At 41.1% G+C, this 22,205-nt stretch overlaps 2 protein-coding genes across 4 annotated transcripts in view; one reads left to right on the top strand and one right to left on the bottom strand.

Annotated features, from left to right (window-relative positions):
* Spag17 (sperm associated antigen 17) overlaps positions 1 to 13,265 on the top strand; it is a 219,822-nt gene extending 206,557 nt beyond the window's left edge. For both annotated transcript variants that reach the window (XM_031374969.1, XM_031374970.1), the window contains 3 exons: positions 3,138 to 3,282; positions 4,369 to 4,512; positions 13,100 to 13,265. In XM_031374969.1, the coding sequence (XP_031230829.1) occupies positions 3,138 to 3,282; positions 4,369 to 4,508 (285 nt within the window). In that variant the 3' untranslated portion in view covers positions 4,509 to 4,512; positions 13,100 to 13,265. The remainder of the gene's footprint in view (positions 1 to 3,137; positions 3,283 to 4,368; positions 4,513 to 13,099) is intronic.
* The window catches only part of Wdr3 (WD repeat domain 3), a 26,791-nt gene continuing 12,873 nt past the window's right edge, over positions 8,288 to 22,205 (bottom strand). For both annotated transcript variants that reach the window (XM_031374971.1, XM_031374972.1), the window contains exons 12-27: positions 21,523 to 21,616; positions 19,740 to 19,841; positions 17,200 to 17,285; positions 16,931 to 17,066; positions 16,139 to 16,195; positions 15,163 to 15,263; positions 14,922 to 15,033; positions 14,308 to 14,442; positions 14,019 to 14,069; positions 13,551 to 13,616; positions 13,050 to 13,142; positions 12,806 to 12,853; positions 12,147 to 12,190; positions 10,297 to 10,425; positions 9,171 to 9,264; positions 8,288 to 8,956 (exon numbers count right to left, since the gene is read on the bottom strand). In XM_031374971.1, the coding sequence (XP_031230831.1) occupies positions 8,801 to 8,956; positions 9,171 to 9,264; positions 10,297 to 10,425; positions 12,147 to 12,190; positions 12,806 to 12,853; positions 13,050 to 13,142; positions 13,551 to 13,616; positions 14,019 to 14,069; positions 14,308 to 14,442; positions 14,922 to 15,033; positions 15,163 to 15,263; positions 16,139 to 16,195; positions 16,931 to 17,066; positions 17,200 to 17,285; positions 19,740 to 19,841; positions 21,523 to 21,616 (1,504 nt within the window). In that variant the 3' untranslated portion in view covers positions 8,288 to 8,800. The remainder of the gene's footprint in view (positions 8,957 to 9,170; positions 9,265 to 10,296; positions 10,426 to 12,146; positions 12,191 to 12,805; positions 12,854 to 13,049; positions 13,143 to 13,550; positions 13,617 to 14,018; positions 14,070 to 14,307; positions 14,443 to 14,921; positions 15,034 to 15,162; positions 15,264 to 16,138; positions 16,196 to 16,930; positions 17,067 to 17,199; positions 17,286 to 19,739; positions 19,842 to 21,522; positions 21,617 to 22,205) is intronic.

A 22,205-nucleotide genomic window follows, 5' to 3' on the forward strand; every position in this document is an offset into this window, starting at 1 on the left:
CACCAGGCTATTCTTCTCTCGGTAACTGGACTCCTATCATGTGCCACTAATAGAGCCAGGCAAAAGGGATGGCATTCAGGGACCTAAAAGGGCCAGGCATGCAGCAGGCACTTAGATATGTATGGCCAGAATGAAGTAGGAATGCCAGTGGGCTCACAAATTATTAGGCACAGAAATAGGTGTGTGGGGCTCGGAAGATCAGCAAGCATATGCAGACCCACAGCAAGCACAAGAAAAGCCACTAAAGCAGCCACACTTGTTACTTACATACAGCGGTCAACTTAAGTGCACCGGAGAGTCTATTGGCTTCTTGCGATGACCATCTTGCACCAGGCAAGGTTGGGCATCAATGCTCTGAGCCTTGTTTTCTTCAGCTGGTCTATGAAGGTGTGCAAACCAGATTTTTTTAGCACATTCCTAGTTTGCCTATCACAATTTATAGCCAAACAGTAGGGCACGGGCTGAAATTTCAAAGATATGCCAGCATTGACATTACATCCACACATCCATGCCTATTCATTTTTCTGAAATAACTCACCACTGTATGATGTCAAGATTTCAGAATGCCAGGGCCAAGTGAGATGGCTCAGCAGGTTAAGGTGCTTGCCACCAAGCCTCAAGACCTGACCTACATGGTTAAAAACAGAGCCAACCCCTGAAAGTTGTCTTCTAACCTCCACACAGTTTTCATGGCAAATCCATGTGTCTAAGTGCAGGCCTGTGCACCCATAGCTCCCAAATAAACATATATTAAAAAGAAGTCAGACTCTTGACAACATAAAAAAGAAAAAAAAACATCAAAGCAAGCCCTTCTTCTACTGTTCCAAGAAGTTAGTAAATCTCATTTTAATCTAAAGAGCAGATCATTCCAACAGCTAAATGACTGCTGGATCGACCTTTGTTAGTAGTAAAACCTGTGTGTATTCTTTGAAGCTCACCATACTATAAGGGTATTTCTTTCCCCTTTGTGGAAGTAGGTTTTGGCTCTGACAAAAACCTATAATCTATAGTCTTCTGTCTATGTCAATCTAACCACTGTTCAGCTTGGTTAGCTGCCAGCACTGAAAGAATGTGCTCCAATCCTGGGTAGCAGTAGGGCACTACTCCAGCTCTCCTGTGGGTTTTCATCACTACCCAACCCTTCTGATTGCTGGGCTTGGAGGACCAAGCCCGGGACTTTCAGAATCAGTGTTGGGATCTACTCCAGTACACATACCCATACACTGTCGGGGGGCTGCAGGGGGAGGGGAGGAAACATTTGTCAGTTCTATTATTTATAAAACTGTATTTAAAATTTCCATTTGTATCTAATTGCTCTCCATGTGGTAGCGTGTGATTTATTTATTTATTATTTTAGATAACTGTTCCCAAGTCTGCTTTTTAACCAGCCTCCTGGACAGGCAGCTTAGAAACACAAACATCTCTTCCTTTCCTGGCTAGTGTGCCTTCCAAGAACAAGGCAAGCAGCCCAGTGCCTTGCTGCATTTCTTCAGGATGTATTAGGTTTCTCCCTTGTTGGTACAAACCTCTTCCTCGCTTTCAGACCTAAGCAGTTTGGCATCTGCACTAATTCTGTCTCCCTCTGCTGGCCCCATCACCCTCCACATCCTGTATTAGAATCCCAGAGACCAATCGATAGGAGACTCATCAAGTTTCTTATATTACATTCATATTTCTCTTAGATAAATTCTACCTTTATCAGCCAGCAGACAGAAACTCACTACTAATCCTCAAGAAGTCACACAACACTGGATTGCAGGATGGACATAATGATATGACTTAGGTTTTGAAATCAGAAATTAAACAGAGATCTTGGTTCAGAAGTCAAGAGTCAGAGACAGAAGAAAATTCAAGTGTCCTCTACACATCGCTGATGTTTGAGGATATGGGAAAGAGAACTTTGGTATCTGTTTAGGGAGCAGGGGTAGAGGGACCAATGGAGATAGAAGAGGAAACTAGGAGAAAAACACTTCCGGGTGTTGCAACAGTTTCCCTTCACTTCCAATGTCCTGTCATTTAGTCCTCCTCCAACCCCCACAGCACCTGGTTTTTGCCTTTGTGTCAGTCGGTCTAAAAGGAAACAAGGATTGTTCTGGCTTACAGCTTCAGGGGTGTCACTTGGTAATCACTTGGCCCTGCATTTTGGGTGTCTGTGGAGTATCAGGGCAGGGACACATGGGAGAACAAAATTGCTCTCTTGATGGCTGCCAGGAAGCAGAGAAACAGAGAAGGAGCCACACCCCCTACAATGACCTCATGGCTTTACACTAAGTCCAGATCCATAACATTTTTGTTGTTGTTATTGTTGTTGTTGTTTGAGATAGGGTTTCTCTGCATAGCCCTTGCTGCCCTGGAACTCACTCTGTAGACCAGGCTAGCCTCAAACTGACAGAGCTGTCTTCCTGAGTGCTGGGACTAAAGGCATGCACCACTACCACCTGGCTTCCTTAAGGATCCTCAGCTCCTGATAGTGCCATGGGCTGACACCAAACTTGCTACATGGCCTTTGGGGATATTTCAGACACAAAGTCCAACATCATTCAGAAGTTTGTCATCAGTCCTGGAATTCTACACTATTCTAAATAATTCTGACATATATGTCCTGATGCACACAGCTGGGCTGTGGAAATGTGATCACTGGGGTGACAAGGGAATAAAGTATAGACACACATCCAGAAAAACTGGGATCTGGTGGACCATTTGGTAGTGGAGATGTAGCACCAACTGCCTGGAAACCCAGCACATTTATGTATATGTTTGAATGGAAGAGGCAGGTTTGTTGTGTATAGTTGAACAAGGAGATGATAGGCTTTGGAGTTCTCCATAGGGGAGTGGTCTTAGGCTGTAAATACCCCGGAAAAAGCTGCTGTAGCTGGTGTAGCTGCTTCCTACACTTACTGTCAACATTTAGGCACTGACCAGGGGTCCACAGAAGGCTTTGACATTCCAATGGATCTGAGGCATAGGGGTCTTGACATGAACATGCTCATGGCAATACACCTTTACTCAGGACTGCACTCACTTCCCACACCTGTTTGTATTTACTAGTGCCAATTTATGGACGAGAAAACTGAAGTTTAGAGAATTTAAGTGTGTTGTCAAAATTAGTTTTAAAACCAGTATTTGATGTCTTACAGGTGGCTGCTGGTTTGCACGCAGAGCTAAAGGTAGAGCTATTTGCCATGGCTGTTGGAGAAGACAGTGCCAAGGGCTCAACACACATCTCCCACAATATTGAAATCATGACGGAGCATGATGTTCTGTTCTTACCTGTGGAAGCAAATATCCTTTAAAGCTCAGGTTTTTTTAACCACACATAGTGCAGAAATGATGAAATGAACTAGGAAAACATGGAAGACAAAATGGTCTTCATTAGTTATTCCCCAGGCCAAGCCATAGGGAACAACAGAAATGGGGGACATGAATGAATGATGTCAGGGAAGGACGAAAGAGCCAAAGTGGGACTTACTAAAACGGATGTAAGCACATGACTTAAATCCGTCTTAGATCCAGCAACTGTACTGCAGAGCTTAGTAACAAGATCTCATCTGGAAAGGGGGGCCTGGCAATAGGAAGTTTTCAAGAGTCCTTTACACATAACTGATATTTGAGGGTGTGGGCAAGAGAAATCTGGGATCTGTTTAGAGAGGAGGAAGAGAAGCCAAAGGAGCATAGTATGTTCCCTTAATGATACAATGGAGGGCAGACATTTTGTTTAGTGTAGACTGTTTCTAGGCTTGAGAATGGAGAAGGGAAGCATATAAACTATGACTAAAAGTAAGTAACATGGCACTATCCAATAGAGAGAGCTCAAGAGGAGAGGCCAAGGGCTAGCGTTGGTGAGAAGGAAGATGAAGGTGAAGACGGCTGAGGCCTGAAACTTTGAGATGAGGTGAAAGCTGGGAGATGCGTCGGATGAGCTTCATTTCAGTAGAAATGGAAGTGAACTCATTTGCCTATTCTTTCAAAGGCAGTGTCTGTAGCAGGCAAGGCACTGTGTCCACTTACCAGTTAGGACACAGACAGAAAAATAGTTTGATTTTTCATTTCCTAAAGATATAGCTCACAGCCAGTGTCCCCAAATCTAGACCTACCCCAACCAAACTACATGAAATCTGCATGCTGGTCTGGGATCTGGTGGTGATGGCCTCTCATAGACAGGCGAGAACATTGGGAAAGAAAGAAAAAAGACATTGTGCTAAAACACAAGGATCCAGGTCCTGTATTCAAGACTGTGTGGGCAGGATTTGCTTACCAGAATACCTACCATGAGCTAATGCTGCTGGAGACTCTGATTTTAAAATGTTATTTGTGTCTGTACAAAAGATGATTTAACCATGAAGCTAGAGCCCTTAATGAGTAGTTTACCAATTTTAACAAGAAGTAACTATGACAATCGACCAAAAGACCTTCCCCAGGGAAAAGAGAATCCCATGGTCTACAGGACTTCCACAATCTCTTCCTCTTCACTTGGAGTCATCATGTCTCAAAAGGCCACTCATCGTTAGATCTGTAAGTAGTGAATGCCATGTAGTCAACCACTCACGCCTAAGACCTCAGACCTCAGGGGTTCCCCTAATTTCTTACAGCCAAAAAGGAAAATGTTTTCAGAATTTACATTTAAATCAGCTGTTTTCATACATTTTGGACTCGGGACCCCTTGTATTGTTAGTTCCAAGGGCTTTATGTACATGGATAAAATTTATCAATACTTACCAAAGAAGAATTAGAACTGGGAAAATTTAAATTATATTTAAATAATGAACCTAGTATGTAAAATACTTTTTAAAAAGTCAGGTTTTTGCTTTGTTTTGTTATTGTAGAGGACAGGTTTATCTTGCCCAGCTTCAGAGATTTCAGTACATTATTACATACAGGTAATAAGGATGATCATAGCAGCACGCTAGAGCAGTTCAGTTTATAACAGAGGCCCAGGAGGCAGAGACAGGAAGTGGTCAGGAAGAGCCTGAGAACAGCAGTCAGTGACTGACTTCCTCCAGCAAAGCCCCACCTTAGGAAGTTTTCATATCCCCTGAAGCAGTACCACCATCTTGGGCCAACCAATCAAATCATGATCCTCCGAGGACTATTCCATATTCAAACCATGACATCCCACCCCAAATATTCAAGGCCACTTCATAAGGTAAACGCCATTACTACCTTTTATTGAAAAAAATTTTTTTTTACATAAAATATCTTGATTATGGTTTTCCCCTACTCCTCCTACTTCCTCTCCTCTTCCTACCCCATATAGATCCACTTCCTGTCTGTCATTAGGAAAAAAACCACACTTCTAGAAAATAATAATAAAATAGAACTATCATATTGGAACCCAATTCGGGCTTATTTGGTGACAAAAAATGGACAGTTGTAATTCTATCTCCCCCATTATTTGGCTATTTCATTTAGCTAGCCTTCATATATATGTTATATATGGAAACTTCTACTGTATTAGGTTTCCAAACTACCCCTCAAATGTTCCTTAATTTTAACTGTTTCTCCTTTTATTTGTTCTGCCCCCCCCACTTGATCTTCCCATTCCAGTCATCCCGTACTATCCACTTTTAACTACCCGATTCTAATTTCCTCACAAGATCTAGCTGTAACTGCGTGTCCCTTACTTTATTATACCTAATTTCTGTGGTTCTACAGATTGTAGCTTGGTTATCATTGACAACTAATATCTATATATGAGCAAACATACCATATTTGTCTCTCTGGGTTACCTCCCTCAGGATGACTTTTTTCTAGTTCTATCCTCTTACCTGCAAATTTCATGCTTTCTTTTTTTAACAGCTGAGCAATACTCCATTGTGTAATGTACCATTTTCTTTATCCATTCTTCTGTTGAGGGACATCTAGATTGTTTTTATTTTTTGGCTATTATAAATAGAGCAGCAATAAAGATGGCTGTGTCTATGGTAGGATGAAATATCCTTTGGGTATATGTCAAAGAGTAGTATAGTCGTATGTTAAGGTAGATCAATTTCCATCTTCCTGAGAGACCATCACACTGACTTCCACAGTGGTATACAAGTTTGCATTCCCATCAGCATGATGGGATGTGTGGATGGGTGTTCCCCTCTCTACATCCTTGCCAGCATGAGCTGTCACTTGTTTTATTGATCTTAGCCATTCTGACAGGTGTAAGGTGGAATCTCAAAGCAGCTCTGATTTACATTTTTCTGATGGCTAAGGATGTTGAATTATTTTAGTGTTTCTCAGCCACTCGAGTTTCCTCTATTGAGAATTTGTTTTTAGATTTCTACCCCACTTTTAAATTGTTTTTTTTTCTTTTTAAATTTTATTATTTATTTATTGTATGAGTGCTCTACTGCATGTACACCCACATGGCATAGAGGATTATCAGATCCCTTTCTAAATGGTTGTGAGCCACTTTGTAGTTGCTGGGAATTGAATTTAGGACATCTGGAAGAGTAGCTAGTGTTCTTTACGACTGAGTCATCTCACTAACCCTGGGTTATGTTCTTGATGTCTAGTTTTTTGTTGTCATTGTTTTGAGTTCTTTATATATTCTGGATATTAGTACTCTATTGGAGATACAGTTGCTAACAATCTTTTCCCATTCTGTAGGCTGCCACTTTGTCTGAATGAGTGTCCTTTGGCATACCCAAGCTTCTCAGTGTTACAAGGTCCCACCTACCAATTATTGATCTTAGTTCCTATGCTAATGGAGTTCTGTTCAGGGAGTTGTCTCATGTATCAATGGGTTGTAGGCTATTCCCCACTTTCTCTTTTATCGGTTTTAGTGTGTCTGGTTTCATGTTGAGGTCTTGGATCCATTTAGAGTTTTGTATAAAGTGTTAAGTATGGATCTACTTGGCTTCTACATGCACACATCCAGTCTGACCAGCGCCATTTGTGAAAGTCTTCCCCCTAACCCCCAAGTCTATGTTTCTTGCTTATAGAAATTCAGGTATCCATAGGTGTGTGGATTTATTCTGGGTCTTTGATTAGATGCTATGGATCAATGTTGGTTTTTGTATACCATGCTATACTATTAAACTATAGTATGACCTTTGTAGTACAATCTGAAATCAGGGAGAGTGATACTTCCTGTAGTTTTTATTATTCAGGATTGTTTAGCTATCTTTGGTTTTTTGTTGTTGATGTTGTTGTTGTTTTTTGTGTTTCCTCATGAAACTGAAAATTGTCCTTTCAGTTTCTATGAACAATAGTTTTAAAATTTTGTTAGGCATTGCATTTAATCTGTGGATTGCTTTTAGTAGGATTGCCATTCTTATTGAATTACTCTTACTGATCCATGAGCATGGGAGAGCTTTCCATCTTCCCATATCTTCAGTGACTTGAAGTTTTTATTCATACAAGTCTTCCACTTGTTTGTTTAAAGTAATCTCAAGATTTTTTATATCACTGAGGCTATTGTAAAAGGTGTTATTTCCCTGTTTACTTCCTGATACAAATCAATAAATATACAAGCAAACAAATAAAATCAGTTTTCTTAAGCAATACTTTAGCAGTGGCACTGCTTTACATTCTTATAAATCTTGCCAGCATCTAGCTCACAAGGACTCTTGTGATGTGATGCTCTTTGTTCCTAAGTCACACATCATAAGTTCCCTGAAAGTTCCACTCTATGCCCATTAGAATGACAGACAAAGGCAATAAAATGCCACTTGTCTAGTTCCCAGGCCTCCTCAACGGAGCAATACAAATCACTACAGTCATTCTCTCATAGCTTGCTGGGCGGAGGCTTGAACTCCAGGCACTAGCAGCAGAGCTGGTTCCTTCTGGAAGCTCTGGGGGACACTTTTTACTACTGCCCTTTGCTGTGCCTTTAGATGTTAAGCAATAGCACCAGCTGCATCACTCATCCTCTCCCTGTTCACATTGTACAACTTACTGTGAATTTCTCTGTGTCACTCCTTGTAAGGATTAACTCATTTAGAGGCTATCTTCATCCCATAGATGCTTTTACAGACAAGGTCACATTTACAGATTCCATTCCACAGAAACTTTGGAAGATAAACTCAGTATGGCCTTCTCTCTGGTCATTATCTTAAGGAAACAAAAAAAAAAAAAAAAAAAAAAAAAAAAAAAAAAAAAAAAAAAAAAAAAAAATCTGACAGGACCATAACAAGGAGTCTAAATTAATAATTGAGAAATTCCCCACTAAGAAAAGCCTAGGTCCAAAGTTATCTGAGTTAATCTCTTTTTTTCTAGACTTCCCTACCTTCCAAATTACTACCATGCAGACATATATATATATACCAGACCCTCCCCTATTATTCAGAGAGCCAGCAAGTCATTGTAAGTGGTTTTAATGAAAAAGCTATTGTATTCCCCGAAGTACAAGCAGCGTTATGATCTTATGTGCAGACTCAACACCTGCCCTGGTGTAAGGACGCTTTTCTAGGCATGGCACCATCACTTCCAGCCCCACAGTCCACGGAACTTCCTTTAGAAGACAATGACACACACGGTAAATAGAAAAGCTCTCATACAAACAATCTGCCATAAATATGAGACACTTCTGAACGAATCACATACACAATTAAAAATATTCTCTTTCTTCTTGCTACAATTTAAAGGTCCAACTCTGAAAAATACAGATTTTTAAAGTACATCTGTCCTTTTGAAAAGATGGGAGACAGAACTCACAGCCATGTTGGTTTTTTGCAGCCAAAGGCTGACATCTGTACCCCAAGATCTACAACATGATCTTCGTTTTTGGTATTTTTATGTTGCCAACTCCACGATAGCTCAGTTTGAGTACGCTCCTTTGAGGAGAAGCAGGTAAAGACACAGCATTCCAGTTCTAAGTCAGTGTTAAAATCATCTTTTTCCTGTTTTTTCGTTTTCTCTTCTTCTCTTCCAAGTGACTAGTAGCTTCGGCAAAAAACATAACTTCACTCTTGGCTTCGCATTCTCTCCTGAGAAAATCGAGACCAGCCATGTTGAAGCCAATAACATCCTAGAGAAGAACACAACAAAGTAATCTTTAGTCAATACAGCAGCTTCTGTAGGTACTGTCTTGTTTCCTTAACTCACTAAGCACTTCTGCTCTTAGTGTTTTAAAAACCTTACTTGTGCAAATGACAACAGAACATTTACCCTTAGTACAGATTTAAGTCTGTTTGGTATTGCCCAGCATAGGGTACCTTAAGGTGTCTACAATAGACACTTACCTGGACTTGTCTGACTTTTGAAATAGTTGTTTCCTTTAGTTTCTCTATCACGGGCACAAGCATCTGGTTGCTGGTGATCTGGCCAAAGTGAATCCTAAAAGAAAAGAGTCATGCTGCAAAGACAGGATCTGCCCTACCTGTCCCTCGTCAAAATAGTCAACAGATGACAACCCAACCACCATCAGAAACAAGAACAAAAATTACCTAAGTGTCCCACCATTCATGATTTGAAAAATGCTACATTAAACCTGGTAACCCAGTAACCTCTTCCCTCAGAAATCTACCACAGGGCCAGAGACTGCAATGGGAAGCTGGAGAGATTGAATGGAAAGAATGCTAGTTTCATGGAGGATGGTGAGAGCTCAGTCAGTAAGGTGCTTGCCATACAAGCACGAGGACCTGAGGTTTATCCCCAGGACCCACGCAAGAAGATGAGCATGATGGCTCGTGAATTGCAATCCTGGCACTAAGGCAAGACTGCTATTTATTGGGCAGCCCAGGCTGACCTTGTACAGAGTAAATTACTGTCTTAAAGCACCAAAGGTGGCCAGCTATAGTGGCATACACCTGAAATCCTAGCCTAGAGAATGTAGAGGCAGGCAAGTCCAAGGTCAGTCTGGTCTCTCTATATAGATATTGCATGGTAGGCAGGGATAAATAGTGAAAGCCTGTCTCAAAATGAGCAAAATCAGGCCAATTCACCAAATACTTAGTCATTTTACCAAGTGGCCATTTAACTACATGAATATTCCTTAGTTTCCCTGCATTTCCTTCTCTGCCTGTAGATACCTAGAGACACTAACTGGCTGTTGTTAAAATGCTGCGAACAAAGCTCATCAGCCTGGGCTTAGCAATTTAAAAGCAAAGCAGATGGAGTGAAGTGGCTAGTGAACAATCTACCCAGCCTCCTTAGAGCTACAGCGTCTCACCTAAACACGTGACTTAAGAGCGGGTCATCAGGATCCTTGCTGTAAAGGCAAGCATGATTGCCCTATGGCAAAAGCTATTTTGTCACAGTCTCCGAAAATGAAAACGAAAATTTGTAATCCCCAAATAATGCCAGCCTCAGCTGGTGCACAGCTGGAGCAGTGTGGTTGAAGAGACAGTGTTTGTAAGAACACATTACCTGAGGAGAAAAAAGAGGCACCGGCACAACAGCTCAACGTCTGAACCCATCTGGATGAAGTCATTGAACAGTGTAAGAATGTCTGGGACATAGGAGAATGGCAGCACAAGCAGGGCCTCTTCTAGTTCACTGCAGAGGAAAGGCAAACCGTCACGCTCCTTAGCGCTATCAGCTACTCTGACTTCCCGTACTGCTTTTCCTGATTTTATATTTGAGAAGATTCTGTCTATTCAGAGTTAGATATTCACTCACACGCAAAATGATTCTTCTAAATGTCTTTTACACTCATCACTATCTGTTTAGAGAGTATTTTAGTTCCTGGCATAAAGGGGAAAACCTAAGTATTGCAGATAAACAGTGTTCACTAAGCCTTGTTGAAAAACCCCACTCCATTCCATCTTTATAATGCTTCTCTCACCACACACATTGCTATACTACAAATCTGTCTATTGTGTATGCACAGCGTGTATGAATACACTTGACTATGTATATGGACGTGTAAGTGTGCATATGTATTTCAAGGCTTTTGAGTCTATAATGATGATTAGGTAGGTAACTATGTGAGTCTCACACCAACCTTTCATCATTTGATTTTGCTTCTTCTAAAACTAGTTCCAGTATCATGACATCACTTCCAGTTAGAAATCTCAAGATTTCAGTTGGTATCAAAGATCTCTTCCTTAGTTTAACAAATGTAACCCTTCAGAACTGAACCCTCCTGTCTTGGCATGAGTTTCTGCACCTTCATTATCACGTTCCCTTCACTTTTTCTTTTATATTTTTTTTGTTTTTTGTTTTTCGAGACAGGGTTTCTCTGTATAGCCCTGGCTGTCCTGGAACTCACTTTGTAGACCAGGCTGGTCTCAAACTCAGAAATCCGCCTGCCTCTGCCCCCCAAGTGCTGGGATTAAACGCGTGTGCCACCACTGCCCAGCTCCCTTTACTTTTTTCTAATAAAAGTAGTATCCTCAGGCAGCTCTATTCATTTTTGTAAGGGTTACTGTACACATTACAATTTAGAAAAATAAACTTGTTTATATCAAATTCTAAGAACCAGCCAGACTAAAACTTTATATCATACTTGTTGACTATAACTTTTAACCAAATGAATATATTAAATGAACATATTATAAAATATTCAAGAACAGATAATATAAACTTGTTTGTTGAGACAGTACCAATAATTGAAAAATAAAAAAGGGAGCAAACAATAGTAATTACTTGTACTGAAGATGCGTTTTAAAATATTAGTAACATAAGCAAATGTTCAAGGTAACATCCTAGATGAAAGAGAGTAAGACCCAAACCTACGCAGTGAGTCTGGAGCTTGAGTGGCCGGTCAGCTGGTGTGTAGTACTTACACAACGATTCCAATTGTGTATAGTCATTTGGTGTGTAGTACTTACACAACGATTCCAGTTTGTGTATAGTCAGTTGGTGTGTAGTACTTATACAGCGATTCCAGTTTGTGTATAGTCAGTTGGTGTGTAGTACTTACACAACGATTCCAGTTTGTGTATAGTCAGTTGGTGTGTAGTACTTACACAGCGATTCCAATTGAGTATACAGACAAAATAAGCAGAACAAGACAAACAAGAGAACAGCTTCTGAGAGCTGGTATTTGACTGACGTCTCTACTTTTGTTACCTTTGCCATCTGTCCTTCCAAACACCCTTTATACTTTAATAGGCTCCTCCATTCTTATACTCAAAATGTATTATAATTGTTTTCTACCAAAAGTTTGACAATTGAAATTTAAAGAAAGAAAACTATCAATTCCAACTTGTATTTCACACTCAGACACTCAGTACCTGCTGTCCGGTAAGTTATAATAGTGCGCCAGGACTTACCTTGACCTGATCCCTTTAAAAGTCTCTAACACAAACGCTGAAGGCTACAAAGGAAGAAGAGCAAGCAGCATTAGTGAAGCTCTCAGAGTGCTTTCCTCAGGGTCTACGTCCATCCCACTTGAGAAAAGAGGCTAAAGTGACAGGGCCGTGTGGGCTCACAGTTAAACACTTAGGGTTATAAGTAAGCTTCATCCTTATTTATGTCCTTTATGACTACACTTCCTTGTTAGCTGGGCCTGTTTCATATCTATACAATATTCTGAGATTACTGTAATGAATAACACATGCAAATAATTAGCAACTCCCAGATAAACATGTTCTCCTGATACACCTCTTCCTTCTTCATGATGGGTTTTGTCAATTGTTCCTACAAAGATCTGTTATCAGAAGTCATGCACACAGATAAGTCTTCTGAGAGCTGTGGATGCTGGACATACAAAAGCACTAAAGGTGGAAGAGCCAGGCTGGTCTGATCCAGATGCATCCTGGGAAGATTCACTAGCAGCTCTTTGAGATGTAAGCTGTTTTACAAGACACTGAGACTTTTGGAAACAAAGGGACTTCCCAGGGCACAGACCCCAAATCACAATGCCTCCTCACTCCCTCTGTCTCTGAAGTTAATCCCTGAACCACCAAGGAGAAACAAACATCCTACTCACAGAAATGTTGCCATGAGCCATGAGGATGGGGTTGACAGGAAGAGGAACCTATGAAGAAGTTATAAAGCCAAGTCATTAAAGGAGCCTCCTTCCTCCCACAGTGTGACTGACTCTAATGCTTGACTCACGAATCACTTACTGCCTTCATCACATATCCTCATCTCACTTAAGTCAGAAATGGTCTCTTTAGGAATTCCTTTTGTAGATTACAAGGTAAGTGTGTTAACTTGATAAACACACTCACCTCTTTCCCTGCTGCTTTACAAATGGCTCTGTGTTCTTTCATTTTTGCAGTTTCCTCTCGATGCAACTCGATGGCCTCCATGATCCTCTCAGCCTACTCAGATGACAAAGGAAGAGATCATCCCAGTACACACACAAGACACGGAGATGAGAAGGCCTAGCTAATGTAGCCTGAATTAGCTTAATAAAGACATGCCAGCTAGGGTGCAATGCAGCATTTAGTTGTCAGTATGTTCCTTATTTTTAATTTGTAAGAAAGACAAAATACCATGGACTCAGATGAGACCACATAGGGCCCACAGGGCAGCTCCTGGGAACACCGATGAGCTCCCCATCACTCACTGAGAGTCCCATGCTGGTCATATGCAAGACCAAGGGCATCAGACAAAGATAGTGACCAACCCCTGGAATTTATCCATGTTTGTGCCTCACGGGGTCATGTGGCTGACACAGGGTAATGCTTTTACTAAAAAGTCAGAAAGCCACTCCAGAGCCAACTTACCGCTTTGACTGTTTCAATTGTCTTCTTCCCAGTGAAGTAGTTGTCACCCTGGGTCTCCCCTGGAACCTGTCAGACACAGGAAATCCTGAACAAGATGGGTATCATTTTATAAAAATACCACCGTCACTGTCTCCCATTAAGGATAGGTACAATATTAAATGTTTTATTTGTATCATCCTGAGCACTATCCTGCAAATGTTTATAATGTATTCAATTTCTGAGTCTTTTTTAAATTTTTGTTTTGCTGAATAAATATTATAATTGCTTATAAAGTTTCATTGAAAAAGAAAAAGCCATAATGATAGAATTCTCATACTAAGCTAATCACAGAACTAGCTATACAACTGAATAAAACACTACATAGATTCTCACAGTAGAGAGTAATGCCTCTGGCATCTATTCTCAATTCCTCTCCCATTGTAAGTACTTGAAATTATATAATTCCCATATCTCAAAAAATTCACTTACTGCTGGCTGGTCTTCTTTGGCCACACTCTCCTCATACTCTGCTTCCCTTTGCTGCCAAGAGACACACACAAGTTATAAGGAGGGGAAAACAGACTCTGCAGAGAGACTGAGGCAGCGGAAGGGCTTCTTTCAAAGCATGATGCCAATGGCACCTGTGTCAACCTGGAACGTGTGGACTGGCCCTGGAAACACCTCCTGTGTGAGTTGTAACTATACTGGATGGAAAACTTCAGCAGGGGCAGTCTGTAAGTCACCTCACCAAACGTGAAACCAAACTTAAAGGTTTTACCATTTCCCTTTCTTCCTCAAGAATAAGAGGCTCTCTCGTTCTCTCCCAGAGTCTCAGAGACTTGTCATGAGATGCCGATACAACGTAGTCTCCACTGGGGCTGACAGCCAAACACCATATTTCCTGGTGGTGTCCCTGGACAAAGACAAAACAAAATGACCCAAGGAAGTCTAACTTATTCTTTGGTTACCACTCATTTATGTTAGTGGGTAGGGTAATTATTCTTAAAGGAAGTTCTTAAAAGTACTGTGGTGGTTAGAATAAAAATGACCTCCACAGATCCATTGGGAATGGCAGTACTAGACGGGCGGCCTTATTGAAGAAAGTATGTCACTAGTGGGTAGGTTTTGAAGTCTCAGAAGATCAAATCAGGCCTAGTGGCTCTCTGTTCTTTTCCTGCTGCCTGTGGTTCCAGATGTAGAACTCTCAGCTACCTGTCCACCATCATGTCTGCCTGCGTGCCACCATACTATTGGGCTATACCTCTGAAGTGTAAGCCAGCCCAAATTAAATGTTTTCTTTTATAAGAGTTATCATGTTCATGATGCCTCTTCACAGCAATAGCAACCCTAACTAAGGCAAGTACCAATCAAGAAAAACAAGCAAGGGGTTACCTCCAGCGTTTGGATGTGCTCAAACTTGTCTGCATCCCACTGCTTGATCTTGTGGTCCTTCCCAGCGGTGAAGAAGAGGTGAGACTTAGGCACAAAGCGTAGATACATCACACTAAGGGTGGAGGGTAGTGTCAGAAACTCCAGGTGAGTGAGCTAGAGCACTCCTACACTCATCAGGAATGCCTACTCTATGGAACTTTTGAGAATAATTAAATAAGTCTTTTTACAGAACTACACCCACCTGTCATCATGTGCAAAAAGAGACCTGTGGCAGTCTCCAAAGTCCAGACCCCAGATTTTCACATTTCTATCAGCAGAACCAGTAGCTATTAGTGCTCCATCCTATGGCAGAGAAACAAAACGTTACCATTTAATTAAACTAAACAGCTAAAGCTAACCAGGATATTTAATTCATTTCTTTAAAAATATTATGTATGATAGGGCAAAAACATACGCATCTCTACCCAAAATACCTGAACTAAGACTTACAGAGCTTCTGAAAGGTTGGAAAGTGAATGTATGAACTCTGACCCTGCTGTAAGACAGTATTACAGCACAGTGCTGTTGTATGCTCTAAGGTCAAGCGATCTGCTTACTCAGTTAAATAAGAAAAGGGCTACTCTCATCTCTAGACTGGGATTTGTGGGGGGAGTAGTAAAGAGAAAATGAGGCTGGAAAAGAACCTACTAGAAGGTTTATGACCTACTCTCGTAACACCCACACACCACCACCACCACCACCACCACCACCATTCCCTCAAATGGTTCAAATTGCTGTGTTCATAAAAGGATCTTACAGCTATGGAATCCATTTGTTCCCCTTTGGTGCAAAATAGACATTTTTCAAATATGCAGTTCTAATCATGATGCAATGGAAATAAGTGATTCCCAAGAATGAGAGTATTTACACAAAGCAAAATACTACAGTACTCAAATCCTCAAGTGTGCTATCCTGCAGCATAAAGGAGTGCTTCTGAAAAACCATGAACTTCAGGATGCTCTGCCAATTATGGAATTTAGAGCAGCAATCCTCCTGAGCCACTGTAGGTAGTTAGAAGGACTCTGATAAAATTTGTCAAAGATTATCACGTGTATGCTGTGACTATAATACAGACCTGTGACTTTCTGGAAGAAGCTAAAATAAACTCAGCAGAATGAAGCAAGTGCTGTATAATCAAGTAGCAAACGTTAGAAAAGAGCCTCGCACACTTTACTTACATGGGAGATGTCCATGCATATAACAGGCAGTTTGTGTCCATATAATGAGAGAAAAAACTAAACATGAAAGAATACAATTAATTCATATTTGTCTACAAAATACAATCTGTTACACATGGAGCTAAATATAAATTTCTAATACTAAACAAATACCCGGACTGCTTGCTAAGTAAGATTGCCTATGTCCACTATGGAGACCCTACACATACTTGCCAGGAACCCTGACACCCAATAAAGGACACCATGCTCCCCAAAGCCCAACCCTCAGAGTAGGCCTAACCAGACTCTCCAGGATAACTTTCACAAATGATCCCGAGGCCCAAGCCAGTCTTGAGATAGAACGTGCAGCAGCCTGTACTTAGCAATACGTTTAAAGCTGCTTGCTATGACAATAGAGATTTCTACCTATCGATCTTCTGAATATAAACTAGCATATTTATTTAGTTTTAAATAAAACTGATGAACCCTGTAACACTATTAGTTTCTCAAGGATACTCAGTGTTTTAGTAAGCATCTCTTTAAAAATACACTCTTGCTGGCTATCACTTCACTTCTTTTTCCCTTATATTGGAAACAGGTTCTCTTCTCACATTAATATATCCTGATTATAGTTTCCTTCCCTCTACTCCTCCCAGTCCCTTCACACTTTCACTCCCATTCTGATCCACTCCCTTTCTGTCTCTCATTAGAGAAGAACAGGCTTCTAACAGATAATAACAAAACTATCACATGGGATCATCCAAATTCTTAAGGTCACACAGAAAGAAATATTCCCAGCTAAAACCATCATACCTTTAAAGTGTCAACATAGAAAATCTTCACCGTACAGTCCAACAAAGACACAGCCAGCAGCTTTTGATTGGGAGAGTAGCTGACACACAGGACATCCTCATCTAGCTGCAAGGTTCGAGTCTGCTTCACAGAAAGTCTGCCCAGACACCATCAAGAAAAAGAAACAAATGAGAACGCCACAGACAGACAGCTCCAAAGCTGACACAGAAAGGCATGCATATCAACAGTTCTCCACTTCACGCTGAAGTCCCACACAACTTTCCCCTCACCTTTTCTGGGTACTATTTTTATCTGTCACCAACTCAAAATCCCAGAACTTGACAGTTTTATCAGCACCACCTGTCACAAAGCCACGCTGAAAATCAAATGACACTTCAGTTAAAAACTATTTTAGCACAAAAACATTGCTAAGTACACACATCAAAACAGTTAAAACATTTTACTGAATGGTGTAGGACAACAACTAAGAACACTATGCCCACCCCTCACTACTTTTCCACTGTCACAGATCTCATTTGAGAATGCCAGCACAGACTAACACTGACAGACATGTTCACTGAAGTCCTAGGTAATTTCTTCTTAGCTTCATTAAGAAAAGCCTTTAGGGAATAGTGTGAAGTTTCCTTCCCCGCCCCTCCTCTCACCCCCTCCTTTCTTTTTCAACTTCACCTATGAGGGCAGAAGTCAAATGAATTTGCTACAACGCAGTAAGATTAGCTTTATAAACATGAATAGTCAGTCTGTCTCCACTGGTTACCTCAGTAAGGTATAAACTATTCCCGAGTGTCCCTGCTTCAAACACCTTTGCAATGGTTGTTTTCCAAATCAAGAAAATCAACTGCAGTCTATTCAGCCCCATCTCATAAAAATATCCAGGTGTACTTTATACTAAGCGACAGACATTAGCCAATCTAAAATCTAGTTTTTCCAAATATATATACTTCCAGTGGATAAAGGATTGCTATCATTGACGATATTTGGATAAAGCCAAAGTACCATCAAAAACAAAACAGCAAACTCAAAATATCAGAGTACTATCTGCAGCAGTTCTCCTAGAGCTCTCCAGTGGATAAGCACTATGAGCACATGAGCACTAATGACTTACTGAGTCATGAGACTCACACATTTACTAAAGAATTTCCCTAGCCATCACTGGACTACAGAGGAACGACAAAGTGTATTTTACCCTCTGCTAAGGTGTTAAGAAAATGCTTCCTCCCATGGGTATTTTGTCCCCCCTTCTAAGAAGGACTGGAGTATCCTATCCATACTTTGGTCTTCCTTCTTCTTGAGCTTCATTTGGTCTGTGAATTGTATCTTGGGTATTCCAAGCTTCTGGGCTAATACCCACTTATCAGTGAGTACATACCATGTGTGTTCTTTTGTGATTGGGTTACCTCACTCAAGATGATATTTTCTAGTTCCATCCACTTGCCTAAGAATTTCATGAATTCATTATTTTTAATAGCTAAGTAGTATTCCACTGTGTAAATGTGCCAAATTTTCTGTATCTACTCCTCTGTTGAGGGACATCTGGGTTCGTTTCCAGCTTCTAGCTATTATAAATAAGGCTACTATGAACATAGTGGAGCATACAGAGCCAAAATGTGGAGCAGAGACTGAAGGAAAGACCATCCAGAGACTGCCCCACCTGGGGATCCATCCCACATACAGTCACCAAACCCAGACACTATTGTGGATGCCAACAAGTGCTTGCTGACAGGAGTCTGCTCCTGAGAAGCTGACTGCTGAGAAGCACCAACAGTGCCTGACAAATACAGAGGTGGATGCTCTCAGCCAACCACTGGATTGAGCACAAGGTCCCCAATGAAGGAGCTAGAAAAAGGACCTAAGGAGCTGAAGGGTTTGCAACCCCATAGGTTTGCAACCCCATAGGAAGAACAATAATATCAACCAATCAGTACCCCCTGAGTTCCCAGGGACTAAACCACCAACCAAAGAGTACACATGGAGGGAACCATGGCTCCAGCTGCATATGTAGCAGAGGATGGCCTTATTGGACCATCACACATGGTATGCATTCACTGATAAGTGGATGTTAGCCCAGCAGCTCAGAATACCTAAGATATAATTCACAGAAGCTTAAGAAAAAGGAAGATCAAAGTATGGATACTCCGGTTCTTCTTAAAAGGGGAAACAAAATGGGAGGAGAGGTCACTGGTCCTGAGAAGGCTCGATGCCCCAGTATAGGGGAATTGCAAGACAAGGAAGACGGAGTGGGTGGGTTGGTGAGCAGAGGGAGGGAGGATAGAATAGGGGTTTTTTGGGGTAAACCAGGAAAGGGGATAACATTTGAAATGTAAATAAAGAAAATATCTATATAAAAAAAGTTTCCTTCTGTAAAGTACTACAAACATTGTCTAAAAATAAGCCATGCTAGTGCTGGATAGATAGCTCAGCAGTTAAGAGCACTGGCTGCTCTTGTGGAGGACCCAGGTTCAATTCCCAGAAGACACACAGTAGTTCACAAATTATGTATAGCTCCAGTTCCAGGAGATCTGCCATCCTCACATGGATATACATGCAGGCATACTGATGCACATAAAATAAATAACTACGTCTTTAAATAAAAGCCATACTGCTGAGGATCAACAGCTAAACAAATCAATTTTGTAATAGCAGCTGTTCATATTACAGGTGTGTGAGACAATATGTTAAAGATCACACCCATAGAAGGGCTTTCTCTAATGCAACTGCAAGAGGAACCTTTCTTAGGCAACTAAACTTGGCAGATCTATGAAGTAGTCAGAGTGCAGAAGCCCACAGCTTTAAAGCCCTGTGCAGTTACCTGATCTGGAGAGAGGGACATGGACCACAGAGCTCCGTCATGGGCAGCTATTGTCTCCAAAAGATTGCCTGAGGCCAGGTCATAGAGTTGCAGATTTCCTGTCTGGGAAAGTAAACAAAGCTGTAAGGAGCACATCCACAGACTTGATTAATCATACCTGAAAGTTAGAAAGCAGTCATGTGGGTCAACTGCTCAGGAAATAAATCCTGCCTGAACACTTTCAGCATTCTGTACCTGAAGATATACTACTGTTCCCAATGAAACAGCTAGTTAACCAATGAGGGTTGGAGTGCTTGCTTTCATACACTGCTATGGAAAGTACAACCTTGCAGTTTTGATTCTGCCTCTTTGGCTGGTTCCATATCACAGCCACAGACAAATCCCAACAGTTCAAATGGAAACTTAGTAGCCTTTGAATTTCACCTATGCTTTACATGGACCACTCAAGTCTACTGGCATTGTCTAACAAGTCTCCTCATTGGTTTTGGTTTCTTCTTTTTGCAACACACTGACAGTGAGAACCAGAACATTCCCATGACTCTTGCCTAGATGTCTATATATGCAACAACCCTGGTGTTAGCATTTAACAGACACTACTAATTTCACAAGCATCTATGCCACATGACAGACAACAGAATCAAGGAGACCTAAGCCCCAGGTTTGCCTCTTCCTAACTCTGTGACTGATATAGGATTCATCTCCAGTAATTTGCTTTTTATAAAATGGAGTTTGCATCACTAGCATCTGAAAGATGTCATGTGGATCCCAAGAGCCAAGTGCTAACTGCCTTGCACTGTCTAGGCCAGGAACTACATATAAGCCTTATAGGCAGTCCTCACAGCAATCCACAAAACGCTTTCCTAACGACAAACAGCATACACACATCCGATGGGTGAAAATTGAGTAAAACGATTTCCAACATTTAATGCTTCTTGTTAGACAACAAATAGCCACTATAGCATGTTGGTTTCCTAATAAAATGCATGCATACTTGACAAGGGATAAGGATGACACATTCTTGCAAAATACTTTTCAAAACACCCCACAACTGAATACAGTGACACAAGAGTACAGTCACACTTTGGAGGCTGAATCCTGAGTTTGAGGCATCCTGGGCTACAAAAATCCCTGGGTCAGGACAAACACATCCCCCGAAAACCTTATTGCACTTTACTCTCACTATTTGCTTCTGCTTTGACCGGTCTCTGTTTATTGTGCACTCCAAGGAAAGCAGGTTCGGGCTAAAGCAAATTTTCAAAGGCTGCAAAATTATAGTGGCAAGTACTCAAATGGAGTTCTCCGAGTCTCATCATGCTGTACAGGTGAAGCAGCATCCTCTTAGGTCTGAAAGATAATCTGAATCCAAACTCATGTCTGTTTGTGGCTGTCCCCAAACTGATGAGTCTAAGAATGAAGACCTGGTCAGCTTGGCTTTATATTGCCATGTTGTGTTAAACCTGGAAATGTTATTATTTAATACTAATATATCTTACAATCAATTAAATCTAATCACATACATTTATAACTTGCATGTAAAAATAATCATCAAAATGCTGATGGCAGTACAATACCTCTGTACTGATTTTAATTAATTAATGTCCTCCTTTGTAATCTGACATATGGTTTGATATTTTTTTAAACAAGAAAATATAACTTTTAAAACATCAAAAAAAGCCAATAAACTATTATCTACCTCTAATATATTAATTACCAATATGCTATTTAAAAAATCCAGTTTCTCAAGGATCTTTTGAGATGCCAAGCAGAAAAGCCCCAGCTTTACCTTTGTTCCTATGACCACCTGCCTATCGCCAGGAACGAAGAAGGAGCAGAGGGCATATTCACAAGGCATGGTGCGGATACACTGCAGGGTAGACCTATGAGAAAGAAAGGGCATGCTAAAGAAACCTGTTTCCCACCTTAGAAGCCAGTGTTTCAAAGCACTGAGCCACACAGTGATATGACACAAGACAAGTCTAACTCTAGGTTCATATTTATCTTAGTCAAGAGGAAAAATATTATGGACCAAAGCCAGATTTCTTTGGAAAGGAAATCTACCATAAAGAAAAGAGACCAGCCACAGCCAGTCCCACAACACCCAGAGGAAGCTCTACTCCTAGGTGCTCTGACACACCCAGGATCAGAGGTGAGCAGGAACCAACATCTGTCCCAACACTGGGAGTAACTGGGACCAGGCTCACAGGAACTCTGCCAGCCCATTGTCTTGGGTTCCTTCTGGTCTGTCTGGGTTAGTGTTCTGAGCAGACCTTGGGCACAAGCTCTGCAGCCTGTCCTACAACACATAGAGAAAGCCACACTCCCAGGTGATCTAACAAGCCCAGGATCCCAGGATCACAGAGACAGCTTGACTCTGAGGAGTTCTAACACAACCAGGATCGCAGGAAGGACAAGCTCCAGTCAGATTTAGCAAGGGTAGGTAGCACTAGAGTTAACCAGATGGCGGGG

The sequence above is a fragment of the Mastomys coucha genome, unplaced genomic scaffold, assembly GCF_008632895.1.
Source record: "Mastomys coucha isolate ucsf_1 unplaced genomic scaffold, UCSF_Mcou_1 pScaffold16, whole genome shotgun sequence".
Lineage (NCBI taxonomy): Eukaryota > Metazoa > Chordata > Mammalia > Rodentia > Muridae > Mastomys > Mastomys coucha.